Raw genomic sequence first — 23,877 nt, forward strand, 5'->3', positions numbered from 1 at the left:
ACTCCGCCCCGCAGAAGTAGACCAACTACATCATCTAATGTAGCAGAAACACCTCCCTCTTCCAAAGAGCTTCCCCGAAGTCCTTTAGTGCCACCAAGCCATGTCTACCCTCTTTCATCTGAGCAGTCTGTAACAAGTAGTAGACGGGCATAAATATATCCAACTTTGAATGTAAGAGTCAGAGAGCATCAAGCAAACTAGGTTCTAAGAAGAAGGAGCAACACTATAGAGTAACTTGAAGCCCCAACGTTGCTCAACTGGGGTATTAGGACACATCCCTTAGCTTCTGTGGTCTGGTATCTCCGAGGGTTCTAGGCGTTCAAGTTTGGACTTGGTCATACACTTTGGTCAGGCCTCTGCTGCTATGGTTTCATCATGATGTGTCTACCTAAGTCTTTCGTGTATTGAATCGTTGGCCCCAGCTCATGGTAGGAGTGAGGTAAGTGGGTCATGGGGCCACTGAGTTTTGTAACTTAGTGATCCTTTGATGAGTCCATAGCCAAATGACTGAGCTGTCAGAAGGAGGGACTTAGGGAGAGGAAGTGAGCTGCCAGGGCATGCTTTTCAGGCGGATATCTTTTCCTTGGACTCAACCCTCTCCTCCACTCCCTCCCTTTTCAGCTTTATATTTGGAGGTTTACACCATATAAGCATACCATCTATGCCCTTGGGTTTTCTTTACATTTCTTTAAATGCATTATTTATTTCTTATTTATGTATTTATTTTTAAGCATTCATTTCTATAAATGGAAGACCAGCATTACAAGCAATAAAATTAAAGGAACGTATGGAAAATATATTAATTTACTTAAAAACTAAATGATGATAAGATAAAAATAGTAAATGAGGAAACACAAACAATGAAATACTATATTTACAAAACAATTTATACCTGAAAGCAAGCTACTTAATGCAGAAAGCAAACCATTGACCGTTACTTAGTAACATACAGATCCTATCTGTCTTGACCACCGTCACCAGCTAGGTGACAGGCGGTAGATTGGTCAAGGATGACAGTCACTGCAGTCATCTCCTGGGGCTTCGGCGAACGTGTGCTGCCAGCGCCTTGGCCAGATGCTCTATTTTATGCACACTTCCCAGGTTCTAGATTCTGTGCTGTACACTCTGGAACTGGGATTGATGTGATAAACACCATGACTCAAAGCAGCTTGGGGAGGAAAGGGTTTATTTCCGCTCATAGCCCCCAGGGCACAGTCCTTCACTAAGGGAAGTCAAGCCAGGAACTCAAGGCACAAATCTAGAGGCAGGAACTAAAGCAGGGAACGTGGAGGAACACTGCTCAGAATGACCATCAAGAAGGGGGAGCCTAGGCTGTTTGGATGCTCACCTTACTAGACCTGGAAGGAGGTGGGAGGTCCTTGGACTGCCCACAGGGCAGGGAACCCAGTCTGCTCTTCAGGCCGATGAGAGAGGGGAATTGATTGGGGGAGGGGGAGGGATATGGGAGGCAGTGGCGGGGAAGAGACAGAAATCTTTAATAAATAAATAAATATAAAAATAAACAACCAACCCCCCCCCCAAAAAAAAGAAGGGAATGATGGTCACAGCTTATGCAAAGCAAGGCTCCTCTCTGGAACATCTTCCATACTGGACAAGCGTGTTCCACTCTCTGATTCATTCAGCAGTGGTGTTTACCAGATGTTGAGGGACAGAATGGGTGATTGTTGCTGTTTGCAGGTGGCCCAACTCTCCTGGCACTCTCTTCTAACTATGCCCTACCATTGCAGCGCCATCTTTGCTGAAATCCTCCCCAAAGCCAGGCAGATAACAACACTGTGCTTTTGAACCCATGACTGTGGATTCGATAAGCTGTTTATCTTTGCAAACCTCTCAACCTCAAGTATGTTTTTACAGCAGCAGAGGATGGACGAACATGACTCTCTGGGTTTTGGTTTGTTGTTTTTGTGTTTTGTTTCTTTGTTTGACGTATTTCCTGCAGATCAGGCCACGAACGCTGTCCCCACAGGTCCTCGTGAGTACTGTATCAACTTCACCATCAAAAGGACGTTCTCTCTTGGTCAGGCCCTACACCACCCTGCGTGCTTGCCACAGAGCTCCCACAATGCCTTTCCTGGCAGTTCCCCTTCCTGGACACCCTTTATACTCGAGTTCCAATCCATTCAAGCCAGCACTCAAATGGCAAAGTAGATTGGGTTTGGGGTTTTGTTGTCGTTGTTGTTTTATTTTGTTTTGGTCTGGTTTTTTTGTTTGTTTGTTTGTTTTTCCTGCCCTTTCCATCCCAGGGAACAAATGAGGCACACTTAAATCAACTTTAGCTGAGGACAAAGGTTATAAACAAACGGCCTCCCCCTCAACCATAGGAGAGATGTCTGGGGAAGGACTGGGTCAAGTGCTTTCCCCCGACCTCTGAGAAAGATCGAAAGTGACATGCATCTCAGGCCAGAGGCTGAGAGAGGAGAACTGGGCTTCTGAGTTGAGCAAATAATCCACACAGTCTGAAGGCCCTTCAGAGAACAGAAGGAAAGTCCAGTCTGGAAGGGAGGTTGCCCTCACCTGAGGCTCTGTCTTTTGGAGGTTCTGTCTTTAGGAAGATCTCAGGAAAGCGCAAACACAAGAACACTTCAGACCTTGTTCAACCTCTGTTCTGCCCGTGAGTCTAGCATTTCGGGTCATGGATTACACCACTTCCCATGCTAAACACTACAGAGAAAACGAAAGACGTTAGTGTTGTTCTTTCTAGTTCTCTGTTCAGGATGCTTGTGTTCCGTCCTAGAATTGCAACCACCGCCAGGAGCCGCCCGCGGGAGAAAGCGCCTTTCCCTTGTTGTTGTGCTGCCATCTCGTGGACACTGCGAAATTCACACGCAAAGACTGGCGTTCCGGTCCTAAATTTGATGCTGATTTGGTTTAGTGAAAGGGGTCCGAGATTGGGAGTGGAGGAGCTAAAAATACTTCCGAGTAAAAAGAAAACAAATTATTTGTTTCAAAATAAGAAAGTTAGTACATATTTGAGACTTGTATGATGGTAGAAAAGCATAGATGGTGGGTATATACTACGTTCTTGTATCGCTTATGAGGAGGAAGTGGTGTGGCTCTTGAGGACAGCGGACTTCCGTGGCTCCCAAAGAGTAAGCTGAAAACGTCTGGCTTACGCCCACCCATGTTCTTAAAATCCTGACTCCATAAACAACGTTTTAAAATAAAAACAGCCATTACCAAAATAGATCCTGAAGAGATGTTTCTAAAGCCAGGTGTGGAGGCCCGGACCTACAGCCCCAGCGCTTGCGTAGTAGAGGCAGGAAGGGTGGGAATCCAGCGTCACTCTCAGCTACGCGTTGAGTTCATGGCCAGACTAGGCTACATGAAACATGTCTCAAAACACCAAAAACTTTAAAACGGACCTACATTCATCCACGTGAGGACGTTAAGATAGACTTCTGGGGAGGTGATAGCAACTGAGAAAGTCTACATAGACTGAGGACGGACTCAGTGCTTCTTAATCACAGTGAGCATCGGATGTCTGTGAACTGAAAATACAGATGGCCAGGCCCGTGCAAACTTGTCCTTCATGTGACTGGAGACTGGCCAGCCACTGGATACCAGAATATTCACCCGAATGATCCCTCTACACTCCCAAGAGGGGAGCCACAGTCAATAGGAAACAAACAACCCCAACTTTCACTGATATATCAGCTTCCACTCCGCAATACATAAGATCGCATGTGAACAGGACGGGATAGGGCTCTGCATCCGGGTGACATGGAAATGTGACTAGAAAGACACCTGCCAGAATTCGACCCCTATTTGAGGATGTTGGCCCTGGGCCATGTAAATGAAGCATGCTTGCCATTTAATGTAATAGTGGTTTAATGCATGAGTTCTGCACGTGGTGTATTCGCATGTGTACGTGTGTGGAATGCAAAGGACAATGTCAGGTGTCATCCTCAGAAATGAAGCCCACCTCCTCTAAGACAGGGTCTCTCACTTCCCTGAAGCTCCTCAGGGAGGATGGATTGGTTGGCCAGTGAGCCAGGGATCCGCCAGGCTCCGCTTCCCCAGCACAGGGATAGGGTGCTCACCACCACACCCAGCACCTGTGTGTCGATCCTGCTGCTCACGCTTGGAAGCCAAGCATCCTATGGACTTAACCACCCCCCCCCCAACCCTGTCACATTCTTGCTTTGAATAAGCATTTTCAAACTGATAGCTCTTCCAAATATCAACACAGGAAAGAGCTCTCTACAGATGCAGTGGCTATGGAATTCTCCAACTTTGGGGCCTCTTTCTAGAACCAGAAAGTGGCCCAGGCATATCTTTTTCAAAATCACCTGAGCTAGAGCTAGCCTACAATGTTGGATGTTATGGTCAGAGAGTACACACCTCGGCGGAAAGGGCCTTACTGTGGAGAAACCTGGTAGTTTTCTGGAAGATGTCTCCAGACAGTCTCGGGGAAGGTGTATCTTTCAGCATGAACTAAAGAGGTCCATGGGTTCCCAAAAAATGAGGACAGAACCCCGTTGATTCCAGAGTTTGTTTTTATTTTCTAGGGAAGTTGGGAATATGGCTTTTAATATTAAGTTCCTCTGATAAAATTAGCCCACTACTAATTGCAAATCATTGTGTGTGTGTGTGTGTGTGTGTGTGTGTGTGTGCTGAAGAAAACACTTCTGGGCCATCAGAGTCAGACTGTCAGTGGGAGATGTCTGAGCCAAATAAGCTCGAATTCCTGGCATCTCAGAAACCCACTTCCTCTTTGCACCTCGTGTGTAATCCTGAAACAGTCACAACCGTAACTGTGGCACGTTACACAGGTACAGGATGGATATAAAAAGTAAGACTGTCATCTTCCTTTTCTGAATAGTGGGGAGTAGAACACACACCCACCTACCAGGTGGCTAAGCTGACTCCATCCTTTCTAGTGTAAATATAAGCTCTTCGGAGAAAGCCTACGGCTTCGCTCTAAATCAAGTTCCCTCTCTCTAAATCTTAAAACACCTTGCCACTCCCAAGTAGCACTCAACAAACTTACACCGTAAGATATTCAGAGGTGTGGCTCTTTCCCAATACCTTCTTGCGTGCCATTTGTTCACTACAGGATCCCTTGGAGACATGTCTGGTATATGTGATACACTTGGAGACATGTCTGGTATATGTGATACACTTGGAGACATGTCTGGTATATGTGATACACTTGGCATAGCTTGGTGAATCATGAAATCATCTTAACTCCATCTGCAAAGCCTCATTTCTCCTCATTCCTGCCTGACCTTTGCTCTCTGGTTTTAGACCTCTAATTCCCTGGACCTTGGATGACATCTTTCGACCATGACCCCCTCCCACACATCTCACTAAGACTTAGCTCAAAGCCAGACTTGCCCAGGACTTGGCGCACACTAAAAGCTCTGCTGCAGTGAGGTTAAGAGACTCCCATTTTGTTCAGCATCTGTATCTTGAGTGGTGTGAGAGGGCGGAGATTAATCTGCACAAATTAAATTCTGTTATATATTTTGCATATATTTTGCATTCTGATTTTATTTCATGTGAGTAACAGGATCATTATATGGCGAGGGATGGGCCAGGCCTCCTTCAGACTCATTGAGAAAATCTCATTACCTTCTAAGACAAATTGAATTTTTAGACATTGAAAAGAATTTCATGAGGTTCAGCCCTAAGCCCATAAAACAGCAGCTAAAGCAGATTAGTGAACAGAGATTCCCACAGAAAGCAGCTCAACTGGGAATGAGGATAATGGTTAAGGGGAAACTTAGAAGGAGGAAAAAAATTCAGAACCACACAGTGATGACTTCTAAAGAGCGACAGAGAAAAGGAAAGGCAGAGGTAGAGAAAAGAGGATTAAGGGGGAAGCGGGACTGGGCAGTGCTTCTGAAGCAGACATGATAAGGGGGAGGGTATCCGTCCAAAAATCCACTCTCTGATCTTTCAGTCTCTGTCCGACACTCATGTTCAAATCCAACTTCAGGTACTGCTCGTCCTGGTCGTAGATTGGCCACGGAGGCAGGCCGGCCCCGTTAGGATCCCTGAAATGAGAGCAGACTCCGATGAGGTGGTCAGCCTCAGACGCCTGACTGCAAGGAGGCCAGCTGGTTCACTTACCCGCTCCTGGCGAAGTTAGCCCAGTATTTCATCATCTTCCTGCTTAGCGACTTCTCTTCCTCAGTGGCTTCCTCTGCAGATGAACACAAATCCAGCTGCTCACCACCTTCACCTGGGCCTGAGGCTCCTTCCATTTGGTGAGGCTGTTCCTAACTTGGCCCCTCTCTGAATCCTTACAAATAAGTCCTAGCTCCCATATGCAGCTGAGGCATCACCCAAGAAATCCTGGCTTCCAAACAATGCAAGCTGAACATACCTTCCTCATTGGACCTCACTCTAGCTATTCCCATTTGAATGCAGGATTCTTGGGATATTCATTTCTCTCTCTCTCTCTCTCTCTCTCTCTCTCTCTCTCTCTCTCTCTCTCTCTCTCTCCCTCCCTCCCTCCCTCCCTCCCTCCCTGCCTCCCTCTCTTCTTCCCTCCCTCCCTCCTTCTCCCCTCCCTTCGCTCCCTCAAGCCTTCTTTCTCTGTGTGTGTCTATCAGACTATTACTCTCTTATTAACTGCAGTCAAACAATGCTATCAGATAAGATTGAATCCAAGATGCCCCTAACAAAAACCAATTCCAGAGATGCTACAGTCTTTCTATAAAACAATGTCATTTGCTTATAGCATCAGCAAACCCTCAAATCACTTTGACCTCACTTGCAAACCTAGCATAGGACAAAGGCCAAGGAAATCTCATCGCTTCTCTGCAGGTACTTAGTCGCCTACCCAAAAGCAAGCATCATTTCTGATGTCTTTGATACATCCAGGAGGACGGGCTCCACCTGTGCTGTGTGCAGGCCGGCCCTTCTCTACACATTTGCTCGTGGGTGGGTACATACTTGTATCTTGTTCTTTCTATAGAGGTTGTATCTGGGAATAGTATCTACTAGTTACTATAGTTCTACATGGTCATTTGTAAATCTGACAAGTGTTGTTCTATAAAATCATATGCATTCAAACATACATATATGCAATTGGATTTAAGGTTGCATTAAACCTAGTATGAGTATCCAATATTCTACTGAAATTGTTTCCCATCCCTGCTCTAATACACCACTTCGATGTACCGTTCTTCCCAACACAGATTGACTTAAGAAAGAATGACTCAGCGGTCAAGGGTAGTCTCCTGTTCTTCTGTAACTAAAATCGAGACGGTTGCCTACATCAAAGGCCACCTACGCATCCACTTTTCCATAAGCTGTTTAAGTTTCTATTAGCTTGCTCTTTTCTATAGACTTTCGAGACTCTAGCTTTCAAGGCATTCACCTCCCCAGCCCTAAGGCTGTTCCTTGGTTCCTAGCTGGAGAGGCCTTTCATTACCAGGCAGGTGTGTGAGCTTCCTGTATTAAGCACTCCTGGTTTGCTCTATGGCGATTAGTTTCAATCTTACAAAAAGCTTAGCAGTATCTACCTTGTTATCTCTAAGATAAGGATGGCTAGAGAAATAAAAGACTAAACCCCAGCCCACAAACTCAGTAACAGTTCTATTCTGTGTCACAGGCCAGGTTGAATTAGTGAAGAACCTCCATTACATGGTGATTTAACCTAAATGTTTTACTGGTATTTCCCATGTGTGATTTGCTTGTAAGTTTTCAGTGTGTGTGTGTGTGTGTGTGTGTGTGTGTGTGTGTGTGTGTGTGTGTGTAATGCGTGTGCTTGTAAACTCCTCAGGTGATTAAATTCCAGCCAGCAAGTCCTTACTGACTCGGCCGAGCAGTTTTATGTACGCAGTGGGAAATTGACTCCTCTCACCTGACCCCACATTCCATGTGCCTGCAGGAGGAGCCTGCAGCTAGTTACTTACCAAACATGGCTATGTCACCCTTCAGAAAAGGACCTCCAAAGACAAAGCGAACTTCGTCTGTGTGGTCGGCCTTCACAAAGGCTGGCCTTGTGTTTTCAAAGCACTGGGGTCGGTGCTGGAACTCATAAAAATAAACAGGTGCACCAGCATCTGAGAAAAAAATAGAAAACATCAGGCATGTACCCAAGTAAGTGTGGTCCCGCATAAACCAGCCTGCCTGCCCACCAGCCTTCCCTCCCTCCCTCCCTCCCTCCCTCCCTCCCTCCCTCTCTCCCTCCCTCCCTCCCTCCTTCCTTCGCTCCCTCCCTCTTTCCCTCCCTCCCTCTCCTCTTTCCTTTCTTATTTGAGTCTGAAACTCCCCTCCATAACAATCTTCTTATTCCTAGTGACAAAGATGTTACAACCCATACACACCCTGAGAAAAAAAGGATTCTACTCATTAAAAAAAAAAAAAAAAAACACTTTCATACTGAGCCCCAATACACCTTGTAACTTCCTCTTATTGACCCTGGTCAGGTGTCTGGAGGCACACAGAGAAATCCCCTCCTTCCAGAATAATCCACACACATGCAACCCTTCCTCTGTTCTACAAAGGTCCTCTCTCTGTAACAATGCACACACATACTTGGGCACACATACCTGAGCACACACACACACACAGGAACTCACGTGCACACACACAAACACACATACCCTTGGTCTCCATTTTCCTTCAGTTATTGGCTCATTTCTCAGCATCTCTTGTAGCAAGACACCACGAAACATCTGCCTTCTGCTTATTCCACTCCCTCTCTTTCTATTACCTTTCTACAGATAATAAAAAGTACCTATTTCAAATGTAGAATTTGAGGAGTTTTTGCAAATCTGTGTATAATCATGAACTCACCACACAGAACATGCCCATCAACACAATACATATACACACTTAAAAACAACAAAAATAAATCTTTCTTTGGAAATGGTTTCTAACATATGACAGAAAATACACAATTAACATTGGTAATGTAACTGAAGGGTTATGCATGAAAATTTAAAATCAGTTTCCAGTTATTGAATGTTATCAACAGAGCAAGACATCAACCCACAGAATGTCTTGCAAATCATCTCAGAAAAGAATTAATTTGTATCATATATGGAGAATCCCTGAAAGAAAATTAGTAATTCTCAGATCAAAGAAAAAAGAAGCAAAGGATTTGCACAAACATTTTGCTCAGAGATGTGACAATATTGGGGAAATATTTCACATTTTCTCTTACATGTGGTATTTATGCAAATTTGTATAGACATATATACACATACATATGGAGGGAGATCAAAAGAGAGAGAGGAAGAGGGGACAGAGGAGGCAGAAGGAAAGTTGTTTAAGGGCAGGAAGGGGACAAGCAACTGATGGGGTAGGGGTGGGAGACCAATATCTGGAAGGGAGAATCAATGACATATATGTATGAAATCTCATCATAAGATCCATTATTTTGTGTTAGATTTAAAAGTTCATTTTAAAATTTCAGCGAAGAGCCTGGAAACACCCTAACTTGTCTAATCAGTGGGGAAACACAAACCAACACTGTAACTGGATGACACTTCACCCCTATCTACACATATGTGACAGTTAACCCTTCCAGTGCTGGTGCATCGGGGGAACTGCTGTTCTTGTGCATTGGTGGAGGGACGGAAAAATAGCACAGCTGCTGCAGAAAGTAAAATGCAGTTCTTCAAAACATAGAATGATTGTGTGGTTAGGTAATCCAGCCTCTGATGGGCATAGAATGGTTATCTGTACATGTGTATCCAAACAGCATAATTCACCACAGGTAGAACCACTCAAATGATCACAACTAAATGTGGTATATACAGGCAAAGAATATTCCTCAGCGCAAGATAGGAATCCTGATATATACTAGGAAGTAGATAAACCTTCAGGCATTGTGCTAATAAGCTAGACAACAAAAAGGACAAATACTATATTATTTCACGTACAGGAGTTACATAAAAATGGTTAAAGCACTAAATGTTTTGTCATACAGACTTTGCCATAAAATTTTAAGTGTGAAAATTATGTCGTTTAATTTTTCCATGCTTGCGTTTCATATTTCCTCCTATTGATTTCTGATTGCACTCCTCTGGGGTCATACTCCACTCTCTCAGGTGTGCTGAGGTTCATTCTGCGGACAAATGTGGGGTTTATCCTGGAGGACATCACACGTACACAAGAAAAATGAGGACTCCGATGGCTGCTGGGTGCGATGCTCTCTGTGCACTGTTAGGGCTGTTTGATTTATGGTATTATTCTCATCTTCTATTTCCCTCTTCATATTTTGCACAATTGTCCCGTCATTGAAAATGTGGTGTTAAGGTCTCAAACTATTATAATAAAACTATCCCTTCGAGCTTTTTCTGTGACCTTTACTTCATGGATTTTGTGGCTCTATCATAAAGTGCACACAGGCCTTTAATTCTGGTGCTTTTCAGGTGCAGACGCCCTTGTATAACTCCTTCCCCGTGTCTTGTCGCACTTTCTGTCTCCAGATTTATTGTGTCTGGCTTATGCAGCAGGCCCAGGTCTCTTCTGGTGGCTGCTTGCACTGAATATCTTTGCCATTCTTTCTCTCTCAGCCGACGTGCACCCTTGGTTCTCAGGCGAATCTCTGCTTATAGCATGTGCCAGAGTTCTTCAATCCCTCTACAACAGCTGCCTACTGAGAGATGAGTCCATTTACATTTAATATAAGAGGGAAGGCTGACTTCCACTGTTTTGTTATTTTCTATGTCTCTTACAGCAGCTTTGCTTTTCAGTTGCTCCAGTACTGCCTTCTTTTGTACCAGAATTTTCTGGTGCATCATCCCGACCCGCCTCTTACTCCTTTTACCCATATTTTTAGTTATTTTCTAAATTAATGTTTAATATTTGTAACTTACATCTTAACTTATGATAAAGTTCAAATTAATTTTAATTTACTTTTGATAGCACAAAAACTGTTAAGACTAAAATTTATGTCTCTATACATTGTATGTTACTGGAAGATTTATAATTGTCTTATGAAATTGTCTTTAAAATCATTTAGGAAAGGGGGTGTTATAAACAAAAATGAATTAATAGAGTTCCATATTTCCTTACACGGTTAGTCTCACTGTGTTTTTTTACCTGTTTTGGAATATTTTCGCAGCCTTTCTTTCAGCTTATAATCTTTGAAAGACTCCTTTTCTTCCCTGACAAGGTTGTCAACTGTGAGCTCAAGGTCTGTGTACCAGGAAATATCATAATTTCTCCTTCTTTTCTGAGGGGCGGTTTTACCAGAGACTTAATTCTCGGTTAGCAGCCTTGGCTGCTCCATCTTACAGCACTATGTCTCTGTCATCCCCATGCTTTCTGATCAGCATCATTTCTTTAGCATGATAATCTCATTTCTAGATGACAAGTTCCACTCTCTCACAGTGTCCTTGAAGCTCTCTCATTTCTCTTCGGCTTTAGCTATGATGTTTCTCTTTGTGGTCTCTAAGTTTTTCTGGATGGGGGTTGTTGAAATTCTTAGATGCCGGACCTTCACCAACGTTGGGACATTTTGTATCTTACTTAGTCTTCCTGCCTCTGTGTTCTCCCCTGTCTTTTGTGCGATCCTATTATACATAAACTCAATTGATCAAATTGTCCCCCAGGATCTCTTTCTGCTCTGTCCATCTTCCTTCACTCTTTTCTCTTTGGGATTAAGTGTCTCAAGTGTTATAACTCAGTTCCTCGTTCTTTCTTTCATGCGTTCACATCTGTAATGGATCCCTTGAGTAACTTATTCATTTCAGTTAGTGTGCCTTTCCATGCTGTTCAGCTTCTTCTCATGTGTCTCTTCTTCTTTTTTATTATTTTTTTTTGTTTTTTTTCAAGACAGGGTTTCTCTGTACAACATCCCTGGTTGTCCTGGATCTAGCTCTTGTAGACCAGGCTGGCCTCGAACTCATGGAAATCTGCTTGCCTCTGCCTTCTGACTGTTGGTATTAAAGGCGTGTGTCACCACCGCCCAGTCTCATGGTTTTTTCTAATAAAGCATATCTCTTTATAGCCACTACTTAGTGATCATTTATTCTCATGGCTTCCTTTAAACATCTGAACATATTTAAAATAACAGATTTTCACTGAGGCGGTGGTGATATAGTGGTTGGTATTCCCACCATTTTGTTTATTTAAAATAGTTTTTAAATTTTAAGTTTTTAAAGTTTAAAGCTTTTGTTCAACAATTCCAATGTTTGGAGTTCCTCAAAAACAGTTTCTCTTAATTTCTTTTTCCTGTGTGTAAGAGAAGCATTCTTGATTTTTTATCTAATGTAATTTAAAAAACAAAACAAAACAGAAAAACAACAACAATAGTTCTTGTGTGGACGTGATGGATTCTGATCCTACCAACATCTGAGTTTTGTGTTTCACTGATTGTCCGGGTGCTGTTGAGAAACTTTTTTTACTGATGCTCTGTACTAACTTTATAAAGCTTATATTATTTGTTCTAAGTTGCCATTGAAGCCTGTTTTCTGGTACCTTAGTGATCAGTTTACGGTGTAATATGTTACTGAGGTTTCCATAAACCTCTGGAACCACCAATCACACAAACAAAGCAGAAAAACAAAAACAGAGGCACTCACAAGTGTTTTCAGTTAGACCCTGTGTGTATGGGTGAGCTCACATGTGGGAAGTGTGTGTGTGTGTGTGTGTGTGTGTGTGTGTGTGTGTGTGTGTGGTGTTCACACACCTGCATGCCATAGCACTTGTGTGCAAACCAGAGGATAACGTATTAGCTTTTTTCTTCTCTCCTTCCACTCTGTGGGCTCTGAGAATTGAACTCAGGTCCTCAGGCAGCAAGCGCCTTACCCACTGAGTTATCTCATGGAGCTCCAGCCCCACTTCTTAGCTGTAGAGAGTGTGTTCTTCACTATATTCTACTTCTCAACTTGTCTACCCCCAGCCAACACAGCTATTAGTGTGTGTGTGTGTGTGTGTGTGCGTGCGTGCGCGTGTGTCAGACAGTGTTTCTCTGTCTAGCCCTGGCTGTCCTGGAACTCTCTCTGTAGACCATGCTGGCCTCAAACTCAGAGATCTGCCTGCCTCTCCCTCTGGAGTGCTGGAATTAAAGGAGTGTATTTTCCTTTGTAAGTTTTTCTTTATTGTTGAGAATTGTATCGATGTATATAATGAAAAATGATTATATCTACCTTACCTTTTCCAACTTGATGTCTTTTAATTTTCTAACCTACTAAACCCAGTGAGTGCTGCCCGTATGTCCATGACTGAGATAACCCCCTAAAGCATGGGAAACAGGCCAGTGGTGACACCCACAAAAAGTGATTCCCTCTAACCCTGCCACCATCCACTGCCCGTAGCTCCACAGTGAGGGGTGGGGCCTGCTCAGTTACCATAGCTCAATGATAAGTTCTGAAACCGAGTGAATTCTTTCTCCTCTAATTTTGCTGCACTTTCTTAGGATTGATTTGGCCATAGCTGCATTTTCATGTAAATTGTAACTTCTACAAAACGGTTACAAAAGAATTGAAGCTGTTTTGAATTGAGTCTCCAGATCAATTCCCCCCCCCCATTTTCTTAGAACCATTTAAATTAGACTTCCACTCTTTTATCATTGCATTAAAGTGGTTGCCAAGGTCACCAGATTCAACAGTCCTCATCTTGCCTGTCATTAGCAGACCTAACGCAACAGCGATCTCCCATGGCAACCTACCCCACAGCCTCTGTCCTTCGGTGCCTCTGCACTTATCACCATTAAACACAGTCTGCGTTAATGTGTTTGCTCCTTTCTTCCAGTCCTCCTCACTAGAACAGTGGCAGGGCATTTATTCTGCTCACTGCCGAATTTCCAGGAAATAGAACAAAATCGGGCTTAACGGAGGTCACGGCTAAGTGTTTGTTACAAGAAAAGCAAAGGGAAGGAAAATGAGGGGGGGAGAAGGGAGAGGGGAATGGATAAAAGGAGAAGACTAGCTTTATATCCCCTCCCAAGAATGCTTTCTTCTCTCCCACTCCCCCCCCCCCACTCCTACAGCTAAGATGTTTAGAAAAACAACCAACTCCAGGGAGAAAGGCGGAGAAAAGGAAAGGAAATAAGTCGTCCGTGATCTGGAACTGCAAAGATGGATACAGCATTCTGCCATCACGGACTCACCAAAAAGATCCTCATGGTGAAGCAACCAGGGGGCGGAGGGGGCAGGGAGGTGGATCCACAGTGGGCAGCACAAACCCCCACAGCCTCCTACCTCACTGTCTGTAGCCCCGAGAGGAATTCTTCAGACTCACCTCGGTGGTATCGAGCTGTGACCAGCCCAGGAACCACAAAGAACACATCTCCAAGCAAGTCCAGTAAAGCATCTCGGATATCAGTTAGGGAGTGCTTGTCATGGAAGTACTCTTTAGCTACAACGTGCAAATACTGGGTAGGGATGTGCTGTAAGAAGAAAGCAAAGAAAGTGGGGGAGGGATGGGAGAAGAGAGGGAGGGAGGGATGGGATGGGAGAGGGAGGGAAAGGAAAAGAAAATATCACGGTCATGGGAAATGCAAGTCAATAACAATGGCCAACCTGTTAATAAGGATTAGCCTGGACAGGCAGACTTGTAAATGCTGTCTATGTTTGGCTCATTTCGTACACACAGAAATCCTAGGATGCATTAAAAATAGTGCACAGATTTGGAAACTAAGACACGCAGAGAGTGAATGGTTGCTCCAAACTGACAGACCTATGAATTTTTCACAAGTCTGTATCTAAACCCCATGCTCTGAGCACATACAGTACACACACTGATGGTGCTAAGTACAAGGGAAAATCTGGCGTCCTGGATTCCAAAGTTATTAAGAATTTCCAGATGGTGACAGCAGAACACGGAGCTAAAGAGAGGGACCTTCAGAGAGGGAAGTGCTGTATGACGCGCTGGCCACACTTCCACAAAGCTGTCCCTGTTTCTGGAACAAGCTCTGCCTCTAAGCCATTTGGCTTCTTGTAGCCTCAGTTTTCCCAGCTATAATTTTTAAAATGGGTCGTTCTAGGAGTACAGGAGACAACCAGGAGAGCGTGCTTCCCGGAGGAGAGCAGGCCTTGGCTCGGTTGCTTGGTGAAGCCCATTGCCGAGTGCCTCCATCTGATGGGCATTTGATGCATTCTTTGAGCCAACTCCAGCTGCCTCCGAGTCTCCTAACCTTGATTTTACCCTGAGTACCAATGACAGGCTGTGGAAAGTCAACTTCCTGAGGATGGAAGGGCCTGCACCATGGTGACTGTTGAAAAGGGTTCAATTTTCTAGGTGATACTGGGACATTTGTTGTTCTGTCGGCCTTTATTTTGGAGGCACATGCCTGTGGAATTTGGCAGCAAAGCCACGTCTGGGAGAGTCAGCTGAGACCCACTCTTCAGGAGCTCAGAAGGCTCAGGGCGCCTTAATCGGGCCCAGAGTAAGAGGACTACAGCTGTGCAGGCTTTGGTACGAGAGCCTGTCCACATGGATCACGAGATGACAGACCTTACAGGCCTAGAAGTGTCCAGAGGGGCGGAGAGGCTACCAGTCACGGGCAAGCCACCAGATGCCACAGTCACAAGGCAGACTCTGGGCTTCTGGATCAAGGCCAGAGAAATGGCTGCCACTTATGAAGCAGCTCCTGCATGCTACCAGGTCTTTGTTAGAGACCCTGCAGCTCAGCCCTCACTCTTGTGCCATCCCAGAAAACCTACTTACTCCCACCCCCTGAGATTTGGCTCAAGACACATTCAGCATTTGAAATGTCCTTCTTCTTCTCCAGTACCCCTTCCCCTATGACCCAGAGCAATGGAAATCTCCTCCAAGGAGCATCTACCAAACAGGCAGAGGGATCCCACTGCTTTGTTTATATCATGAATATCCTTCAGTCTTCAGGCTCAGTTCACTTCCTTGGCTAGTCAAGACTCACCAAACATTCTTCTTCAAGGCCCAGAGACTAAAGAGTCCCCTGACTGACCCAGTCAGGCCACTGTACTCTTTAGCTAGAAGAAACCTTCCAATGGAAGCCCAATCACTTCCCCTTCCCTGTTTCTCTGGGTTATCACCATCTCATGGGTCCCCGCCTTCGGGAGTCACCCCTCAGCTGATCTCTTCCCATTCCTCAGCTCCCTGTTGGTTCCTCTAGTTCTTCCTATGTTCCGCTCACTCCTGACTCCCTGAAATTCTTTCTTCCTGCAGGGAGCTACCTTGATCCTCCTGTGGACACCACTGGCCATGGGCTCTCATCTGCTCTGCTTTATGAGACACAGTATGTTCACCCCACACTGTATCTCATTGCCTGGGGAAGTTTTAGAGCATTTAGTTTCAGTAAACAGATGTTCTATGAGTCAATAAAAGCAATGAATGTGGCTTTGAGATTATGCTATATCCATGTTTATGGGAAGAAAGAAGATGGAAGGAACAGGAGGGAAAAAATAAATTTATCTTCATACCTCAGTGTCTACCTGATGCTACTATGCTTGTTTCTGAAATATGAAATGTTTCACAATTTAATAGATAAACACATGACTGTTAATGCTGGAACTTAACACAATGCCTGATGACCTCATAGTAAATATAGAATTCTAGCCCCCTGTATATTTCATAATTCATAACTTTTCAAATCATACTTAGATAATTCAGTATATGTGCTGGCTTGCAACATTCTTGAGGGGGGAAAGTACCCCCAAATCCACATTAATATGTGCCAGAAACAGATTAATAATGGTGTAAATAAAGAAAATGAATGCATAGAAGTTAAAAGGTCTAGTGGCCACAGATCGCATTTGGCTAATATGGGGGTTACAGAAAGCCTTCGGGTTTTTAGAGCTCTTTGACCTTAAGATTGTGAATAAGGGATTGTGAACCAATAAAAAGTCTACTGAATTAATTAGTTGATTAATTAATCAGAGCGGAATGTCTTTACTCTAACCTCTATCCATGTGTAGAGCAGGGATTTCTGCCAAGTGGATGACTCTCTGGAGAGCCACACCACCCACTGTCACTTACCAGGAAAACGTGTATCAAGTTTAGAGCAACAGACTTGTTGGAGCCGAGGAGGATCTCAGGGGTGTCCCTCTGTGGAAAGAAGAAGGGTATTCCCTGTAAACCATCTGGGCTCGTTGCTCGGAAAGCAGAGGCTAAATGAGTGAGTTACACACCGCTGTCTCCTTATTGGTGAGGAGACAGGAGCACCGCTCGCTCCCTCTCAGAGTTAGCTTCTTTAGAACTATATAGTAGAAGAGATGGCGCCTGCTTGTTAGTTCCCGTTTAGGTCTGTGCCTGGCATGGGAAAGGCACTCCAGGGACTGGTCACGATGATTATGGTCCCTGATTCCTTTATCTCTCGCCCCCCTTCCCCTGCCAGTTTAAAATAAAGAGGCTGGTCTAGGTAAATGAGTTTTGACATCATAATTTGATCTCTCCCCCAAACTTCTAAGTCAGATGAGAAGCTTCTTAAAGCCCAGAGTCCAGGAAGCTTCCCTCCATGTTCACCCGGGCTGTTGTTCAATCAGCCCTCCTCAGAGAAGGCTTAGCCTCGCCATCCTGACACCCCCTAGAGAAGACTTCTTCCCAGTGTGTTCTGCATGCTTTGAGCATGCTCCTAAAAGCATCTCTTAACTAAGCGCACTCTCTGGAGAGTGTGACCCAATGGGAAGCAGGAACCTCTGCGTGCCTCCTACTGAAGGTTTGGCATTTCTAAGTGTACAACTTCCCGGCATTCCCTAATTCCACTGTAGACACGAACTCTTCTCAGAAGTCAGAATGTCATGGCCAAGACTGAATATAAAACATTTGAAGGAGTGAAATTTCCAAAACCTATTTGAAGTAGTAAACTTTAAACAATCATTCATAGTTCTTTTGTTTGTTTTTAGTAAAGACAAATGGGTCCAACTCTCTCCTCTTCACACAGTTACTTCTTTTGCAATAAATCTGTCTACGGAACAAGACAGACATATAGTTGATCCTCCAGACCCTGGTTCTTCTGGCCTATAGTTTAGATGTGTTTGAGTACATCTAACCAAAGGTTCGTGGGCTGGAAGTGTTGTACCCATTGCAAATGCGTGATGGTAAATCTCTAAGAGGTGGGACCTCAGCGGAAGTGACTAGGTCAAAGGTGTGCCATCTTTTGAAGAGATTTCTGTAGTTCTCCTAGGACTTAGCTAGTTTTCCAGATAATGAGTTGATACCCAGGAGGGTCACCTCTTTATGTTGAGCCCCTTCTGCATGCAGCCCTTCCCCTTTCTGCTTCTCCACCACGCTGCGACAGCCTGTGACGTCATCTTCAAATGCTGTCACCACACTGTTTTTACTTTCTATTGGCCAGAATCATAAGCCAAATAAACCTGGTCTAAGTTAAAATTCCCAGCACCAAGGATTGCATTTTAATGACCTCAAACAGATTAAGACACCCTCTTCCAGTCAGCGGGAAGATTCTGTTGCCGAAGAGCAACAGGTTCCGACTTTTATCACACGGGGAGTCACCAGTGGAAGCAAGTGGTTGCCTTGCTGTTGAGGGAGAAGCAGGAGGAAATACAGAATTCTTACCATGGGCAATATGTAACCACATTCTTGGTTATTGACTCCAATGATAGAAGGAACGGCTTTAAATGCCTTTTGAGACAACAGTTCTAGCGGTTCATCGGGAAAGAAAGAACCATCGACCACGCGAGTGAATGACTTTGTTTTCTGCAACCAAGAGAGGAAAAAGCAATAGTTACCTCTGTTAATAAAAACTATTGTCCCCAGATGGTCCAAAGGCATCGGGAAAGAGGAAAAACAAAACACTAGAGGCTTTAATTTCTTTCTTAATTTCTTAACCCTGATTGCTCTTTGGGCTGACGAGGGAGGGGGGCTTGATTGGGGGGGGGGGAGGGAAAGGGGAGGCGGCGGTGGGGAAGAGACAGAAATCTTTAATTAATTAATTAATAAAGAAATAAATAAATTAAAAAAAAACACTAGAGGCCCAGTCAAATGCATTAGTTTCTGACCTGCCCTGTCATTTACTTAAAAAGGAAAAATATCTAAATTTTTCTGTGCCATAGTTTCTCACCTACTGAATAATAAAACAACAATAATAATATCAACTAAAGAAAAATTCTAGCCTAGCACAGTAGCTAAATATAGAACACTGAGAGCCGTCGCCTCCAGGTGGTACTGATGCCTGCTCAAGTTTAAGAACACCTGGCCAAATGGGGAGGGGAAGAGTAGCCAGGATGAAGGAAGGAGGTACGAACCTTTTCCTCTGCTTTTTTTTATCCTGGGGGGGGAGGTGGCATGCACATCCCATAGTGTCTGTGAGTGTCTGTGTGGAAGCCGGAGGACACCTGTGTTGTGTTTGTCAGTTTTCTCTCCTCTCACCTTTAGGTGGATTCTGGGCATTGAACTGGGGTCATTCAGCTTATGCAGTAAACGCTTTTTTTTTTTTTTTTTTTTTTTTTTTTTTTTTTTTTTGATGAGCTATCTCGACAGCCCTGATCATGTTTCCTCTTTTTAGGTTCCTGTGTAGGGAACTGGGTAGAAGGGACCATGAAGAGCTTACAATGGTGGGTGGCCATTATCCACTTTATAGACTCCAGAATGCAGATATTCTATACATGCCAAGTAGCTACAAACATTTGAGTCTGAGAAGTAACAATCTTAATCATTCAAGGGCTAGCAGAGAGTCTCAAACCGGAAGATCCATTAAAACCCATCCAGTCCAATTGGCCATCTAATCTTGAAGATTCTCTAGTGCCAGCCAGACTTTGATTGAATACCTACAGCAGTGGCATCTCTGCCAGTTCCTTCACAGGCAGCAGATAGCTCAGAATATTCTGCTACAGCGACAACAACAGAAAAAAAAATGATTCTCAATTGGAATTCCCAGCCCTTGATCTTGATTTTAGCTTCTGGGGTCATGGGGCACAAGCATGGTCCTCTTCCCAGATGCCTTCAACATCTAAGCAACAACCTGGGCTGAGCAATGTTCTCTCCCACCTTAAGTCACTAGTAGGAGTCCTAAACCCCACATCATTCAGAGGTTGCCCTGAACCGCCAACCCCTCTCTTGTCAAAGTTTCCAATCAAAGCAAATAAAACAGATACAGTGTTTGGCCACTACCATCTTCTGAGTTACCCACACAAATTTCCCATCTCTCCTCACCTTGCCAAGGCTCAGCAACTCCAAGGAAGACTTCTCCCTGAGGCACTTCAGCATAGCCTGTGAATCTAACACACTGCAACCACAGACATCCGCAACCACCTGCAGCTGTTCACAGAAAAGGGAAAAGACAGTAGTCGGTATCCCGCCCAGGGGAATGAAAGCCTGGAAAGTGGCCTCTGCCAGACCCAGAGTTCTTCCTTGCATGTGAAGTCCAGTATGCCACCTGCCTCTCTGTTGGCCCGTGCTGCTACACTGAGGTTAGATCACCATTGTCCTGACTCCAGTGACTGCCAGAGCTAAGGGGATCGAGTTGTCAGTCTGTGACCGTGGACTGGAGTCAGAGTTCCTTCCTCGTCTCAGACATGCCAGTCCTGTGGACGTAGCTACAAGGTCACGAGGTTCTGATATTGGAGTGAAGCTGGAACCTCAAGAGTGAGGGAGAGCTTTGCAAGCTCCAGACATCAGCTGAGGCCTTGGGACCAACGCTGACTTTATCTGTACTGGTCAAACTTCAGTCCTAGACGTGGCCAGGAATCTCTAGGGGTCTTTTCTCTACTTTAAAGATATTAACCTTGCTTTTGTTTTCATTCCACAATTATAATTTACTTTTTTCTTTAATTTCAGGCCCAAGGGCTGCCTTCTCCAGGACATCCCTTCCAACCACTGCAGTCCCACTTCTTCCCCTGATCTCACAGAACGCCAGTGTCTCACACCTTTGCTACCCAGACTGTTGCTAGGCAACTGTTTGCTTTACCATCAAGTTCTCCATATTTGTAAAACTACAATTGCCCTTAAGCCTCTGGGGGTCATTGGTGCTTTGAGGATTCAACATTAGCTGCATACATAGCCAACATATCGAGTCTACATGTGACAGTCGGTCACTTAAGAACACCTTCCACACCAGTCCTCAGACTCCAGCTAAAGTCCTTGTAACAAGAAGACCTTGTCTTCTCTAGTTGAGGGTATGCTTTGTCCTCTGATAAAGCTATGCATCCTAACAGCACTGGGAACCTAGGTGCACTCAATGAATACTTTGGGGGGGGGGTGAATAAATCAATGCACAAGCTGAAATTAGCTTTGTATTTAACACTACCAAATCAGAATTCACCTACACTGAAGCTAGTCCACAATTTTATGACCCTGTTTAGACTTTGGAGTGGATACTATTGTCTACATTGTGTTTAAGAACATAAATCATACAAGCCCAAGGACATGGTGCACGAGTGTAGTCCCACAAACTCTAGAGGCTGAGATAGGAGGGTCTCTTCGGGTCAGAAATTTGAGACCACCCTGAGCAAAATAGTGAGATATTCACCTCACAAAAAACAGAATGAAGAAGGTAGGGAGGAAAGGAGAAGGAAGAGAGGGAGGGAGGGAGGAAGGGATAAATAAAAGGGAGAACCACTAGAATGAATCATTCCCAGGGCAAGGGCCTGGGACATGCATCCTACCACATCCCCTAAACCCTGACAGTCACTCCATCTGCCCCAAAGAGCTGGGAATAGCCCCAGAGTCTTTCCCAGAATTCCCTCTAGGATAGCATCAAATATGGCAGGCACAGAAGACTAACTACACAGAATATTGAGAATAACTGGGACTGGTTTGTGCCCCCACAAAAATTATTTAAGAACTACAACACACATGTGCACACCCAGGCACACCAGTAATGCTGCATTGTGCACCTGGACTCCTGTCCTCTATGACAGTGATCCTCAACCTGTGACCCTTTAATACAGTTCCTCATATTGTGGTGACCCCCCAACCATAAAATTATTTTCATTGCTACTTCATAACTGTAATTTTGCTACTGTTATAAATCATAACGGGACTATCTATGTTACCTGGTGGTCTTAGGTAACTCCTGGGAAAGGGTCATTTGACCCCCAGGGGTCACAACCCACAGGTTGAGAACCGTTGCTCTATGACTGACATGCTTACGCACACCCTTGGGCACGACAGTACAGCTGTCCTGTGTAGTTAAACCCTTTCCTGTTGAACAAGCCTTCCATACAGGCCCAAGACTGCTCCTGGACTAGCATGAGGCTTTCTGGACATGGACAGTGAGGAAAGTCTAAGCGGAGGAGAGACTGGCAGCCCCTGAGCTTCCAGGGCCTAGGGGAAGATGTGAGAAGTGACCTACGTCATTTCTTCGCTCATCATCGAGGCCCTTCAGGTTCGGAATGATGGCCACTCCGCTCTCCATGATGGCCCTGTGGAATAAGCCCGTGCTCAAAGGAGACAGAATCTACAAAGAAAATGTAGGAGACCCAGCATCAGTCATCATACATGCCACCAACTCCTTCCTTAAAGACACCGTCCCAGGAGGCCCCCTTCAGAATTCTGCTTTGGCCTAGAAAGTCCTACTTGGGTGTTTGAGGACTAGATATAGAGGCTTAAATGAGTTATTTCGCCTCTGTAAGTCCCCATTTCTTTATTAATTATTTCTGCTTTTTAGACCAGCCCTAACTCCATAGCCCACCATAGCCCAGGCTTCCCCCATCCTCCTGCCTCAGCCTCCAGGTGCCAGGGTTACAGGTGTGCACCTCCGTGATTGGCTTCAGGAACATTGACTCAGCTATTCTGTCATGGTTTCTAGTGTCTTTACGCCCTTGCTATGGACAAGTGACTTCATATTTCCAAGCATCAATTTAGTTCTCTGAAACACTGTAGCAAAAATTGCATCAGGTCATAAATATTTTTGTTTATAGTAGAAGTAATGAACATGAGTGTTCACTCAGTATCTGGTCAGTTTCACTCATGAAGGGTGACCTTTGTGACAGATAGATAGATAGATAGATAGATAGATAGATAGATAGATAGATAGATAGATAATGGATTAACACAGTCCTTCTCAGAGATGACTACTGAGAACATAAAGTTACTTTGACTAGTGTCGGACACTGTAGAGCAGAAGCCCTCTTAACCCACGTCTATGTAACTGACCTCTGATTAACATGCTAATTTATGTCAGGGAATTCCCCACTTGGGGACAGTCATTCTCTAGTATATTCAAGCATTTCTATTCCTGCCAGTCTTGCGCCAAGAGTTGCGCTTGTTATTCCCAAAGTTGTATTGTCAACCGCACTTGTTGCTGTGGTAACACCATCAAGGGAATATAATGCAAATCAGTGGGCTTCGTATGTAAAAAACTGTCTCGGGAAAAACTGATAGAGATGGGTGGCTAAAAGATATTGCTGTCAAATTTGGTGTGCAGAAGAGTGAAATGTTTGAGAGAAGACCCTAAGAACCTGCTGTACTGTTGTGACCGCATAAGAGTGGTTTTCTACAAGCTACTTAGACTACATGAGACTTTGTACAGACGTTTAAATATGGGTGTCGCCTGTAATGAGTCTCAAAAACCTGTGCTCAAAGGCAATGAGTTCTGCAGCTGATCTATGCCAAAAGACCTGCGTCCAAACTCTGGGCAGCAGACCAGCTCTCAAAGGACAATGCCTGTATCCAGCTGCCAGTAGGCGCGCACACTGGATGTGTGTGCTTCTGTGCATCTTTCATTATTCATGCTTTAGCTGGGGCTCTCTAGCGAACAATGCTATGGTTTGTGTGACAGCCCCCGCAGAAGGTTCAAATGTTAGATGTTTGCTTTCCAGGGTGGCAGTATTAGGAAATAGTGTGACATCTCTAAGAGGGAGAGCCAAAGAGGGGATGCTAGCCTTGGAAAGGTCTAAGGTAATAAAATAAATAAATGGTAATAAAATAAATAGATGGCGGTAATAAAACGAGCCATCCCAACTTCATGCATCTCTCTGGTTGTTGGTTCAAGATGTGATGCCACCTACTACCGTGTGTGTGTGTGTGTGTGTGTGTGTGTGTGTGTGTGTGTGTGTGTTT

At 44.5% G+C, this 23,877-nt stretch overlaps 1 protein-coding gene across 2 annotated transcripts in view; it reads right to left on the minus strand.

Annotated features, from left to right (window-relative positions):
- Nucleotides 1–5,511: 5,511 nt before the first annotated feature.
- The window catches only part of Ces5a (carboxylesterase 5A), a 50,160-nt gene continuing 31,794 nt past the window's right edge, over nt 5,512–23,877 (minus strand). For both annotated transcript variants that reach the window (XM_050144532.1, XM_050144533.1), the window contains 8 exons: nt 22,169–22,273; nt 20,029–20,133; nt 18,433–18,573; nt 16,894–16,962; nt 14,176–14,323; nt 7,890–8,039; nt 6,097–6,169; nt 5,512–6,020 (listed from right to left, as the gene is read on the minus strand). In XM_050144532.1, coding sequence (XP_050000489.1) covers nt 5,789–6,020; nt 6,097–6,169; nt 7,890–8,039; nt 14,176–14,323; nt 16,894–16,962; nt 18,433–18,573; nt 20,029–20,133; nt 22,169–22,273 — 1,023 coding nt within the window. In that variant the 3' untranslated portion in view covers nt 5,512–5,788. The remainder of the gene's footprint in view (nt 6,021–6,096; nt 6,170–7,889; nt 8,040–14,175; nt 14,324–16,893; nt 16,963–18,432; nt 18,574–20,028; nt 20,134–22,168; nt 22,274–23,877) is intronic.

The sequence above is a fragment of the Alexandromys fortis genome, unplaced genomic scaffold, assembly GCF_014885135.2.
Source record: "Alexandromys fortis isolate MF-2015 unplaced genomic scaffold, M_Fortis_MF-2015_v1.1 scaffold_1, whole genome shotgun sequence".
NCBI lineage: Eukaryota > Metazoa > Chordata > Mammalia > Rodentia > Cricetidae > Alexandromys > Alexandromys fortis.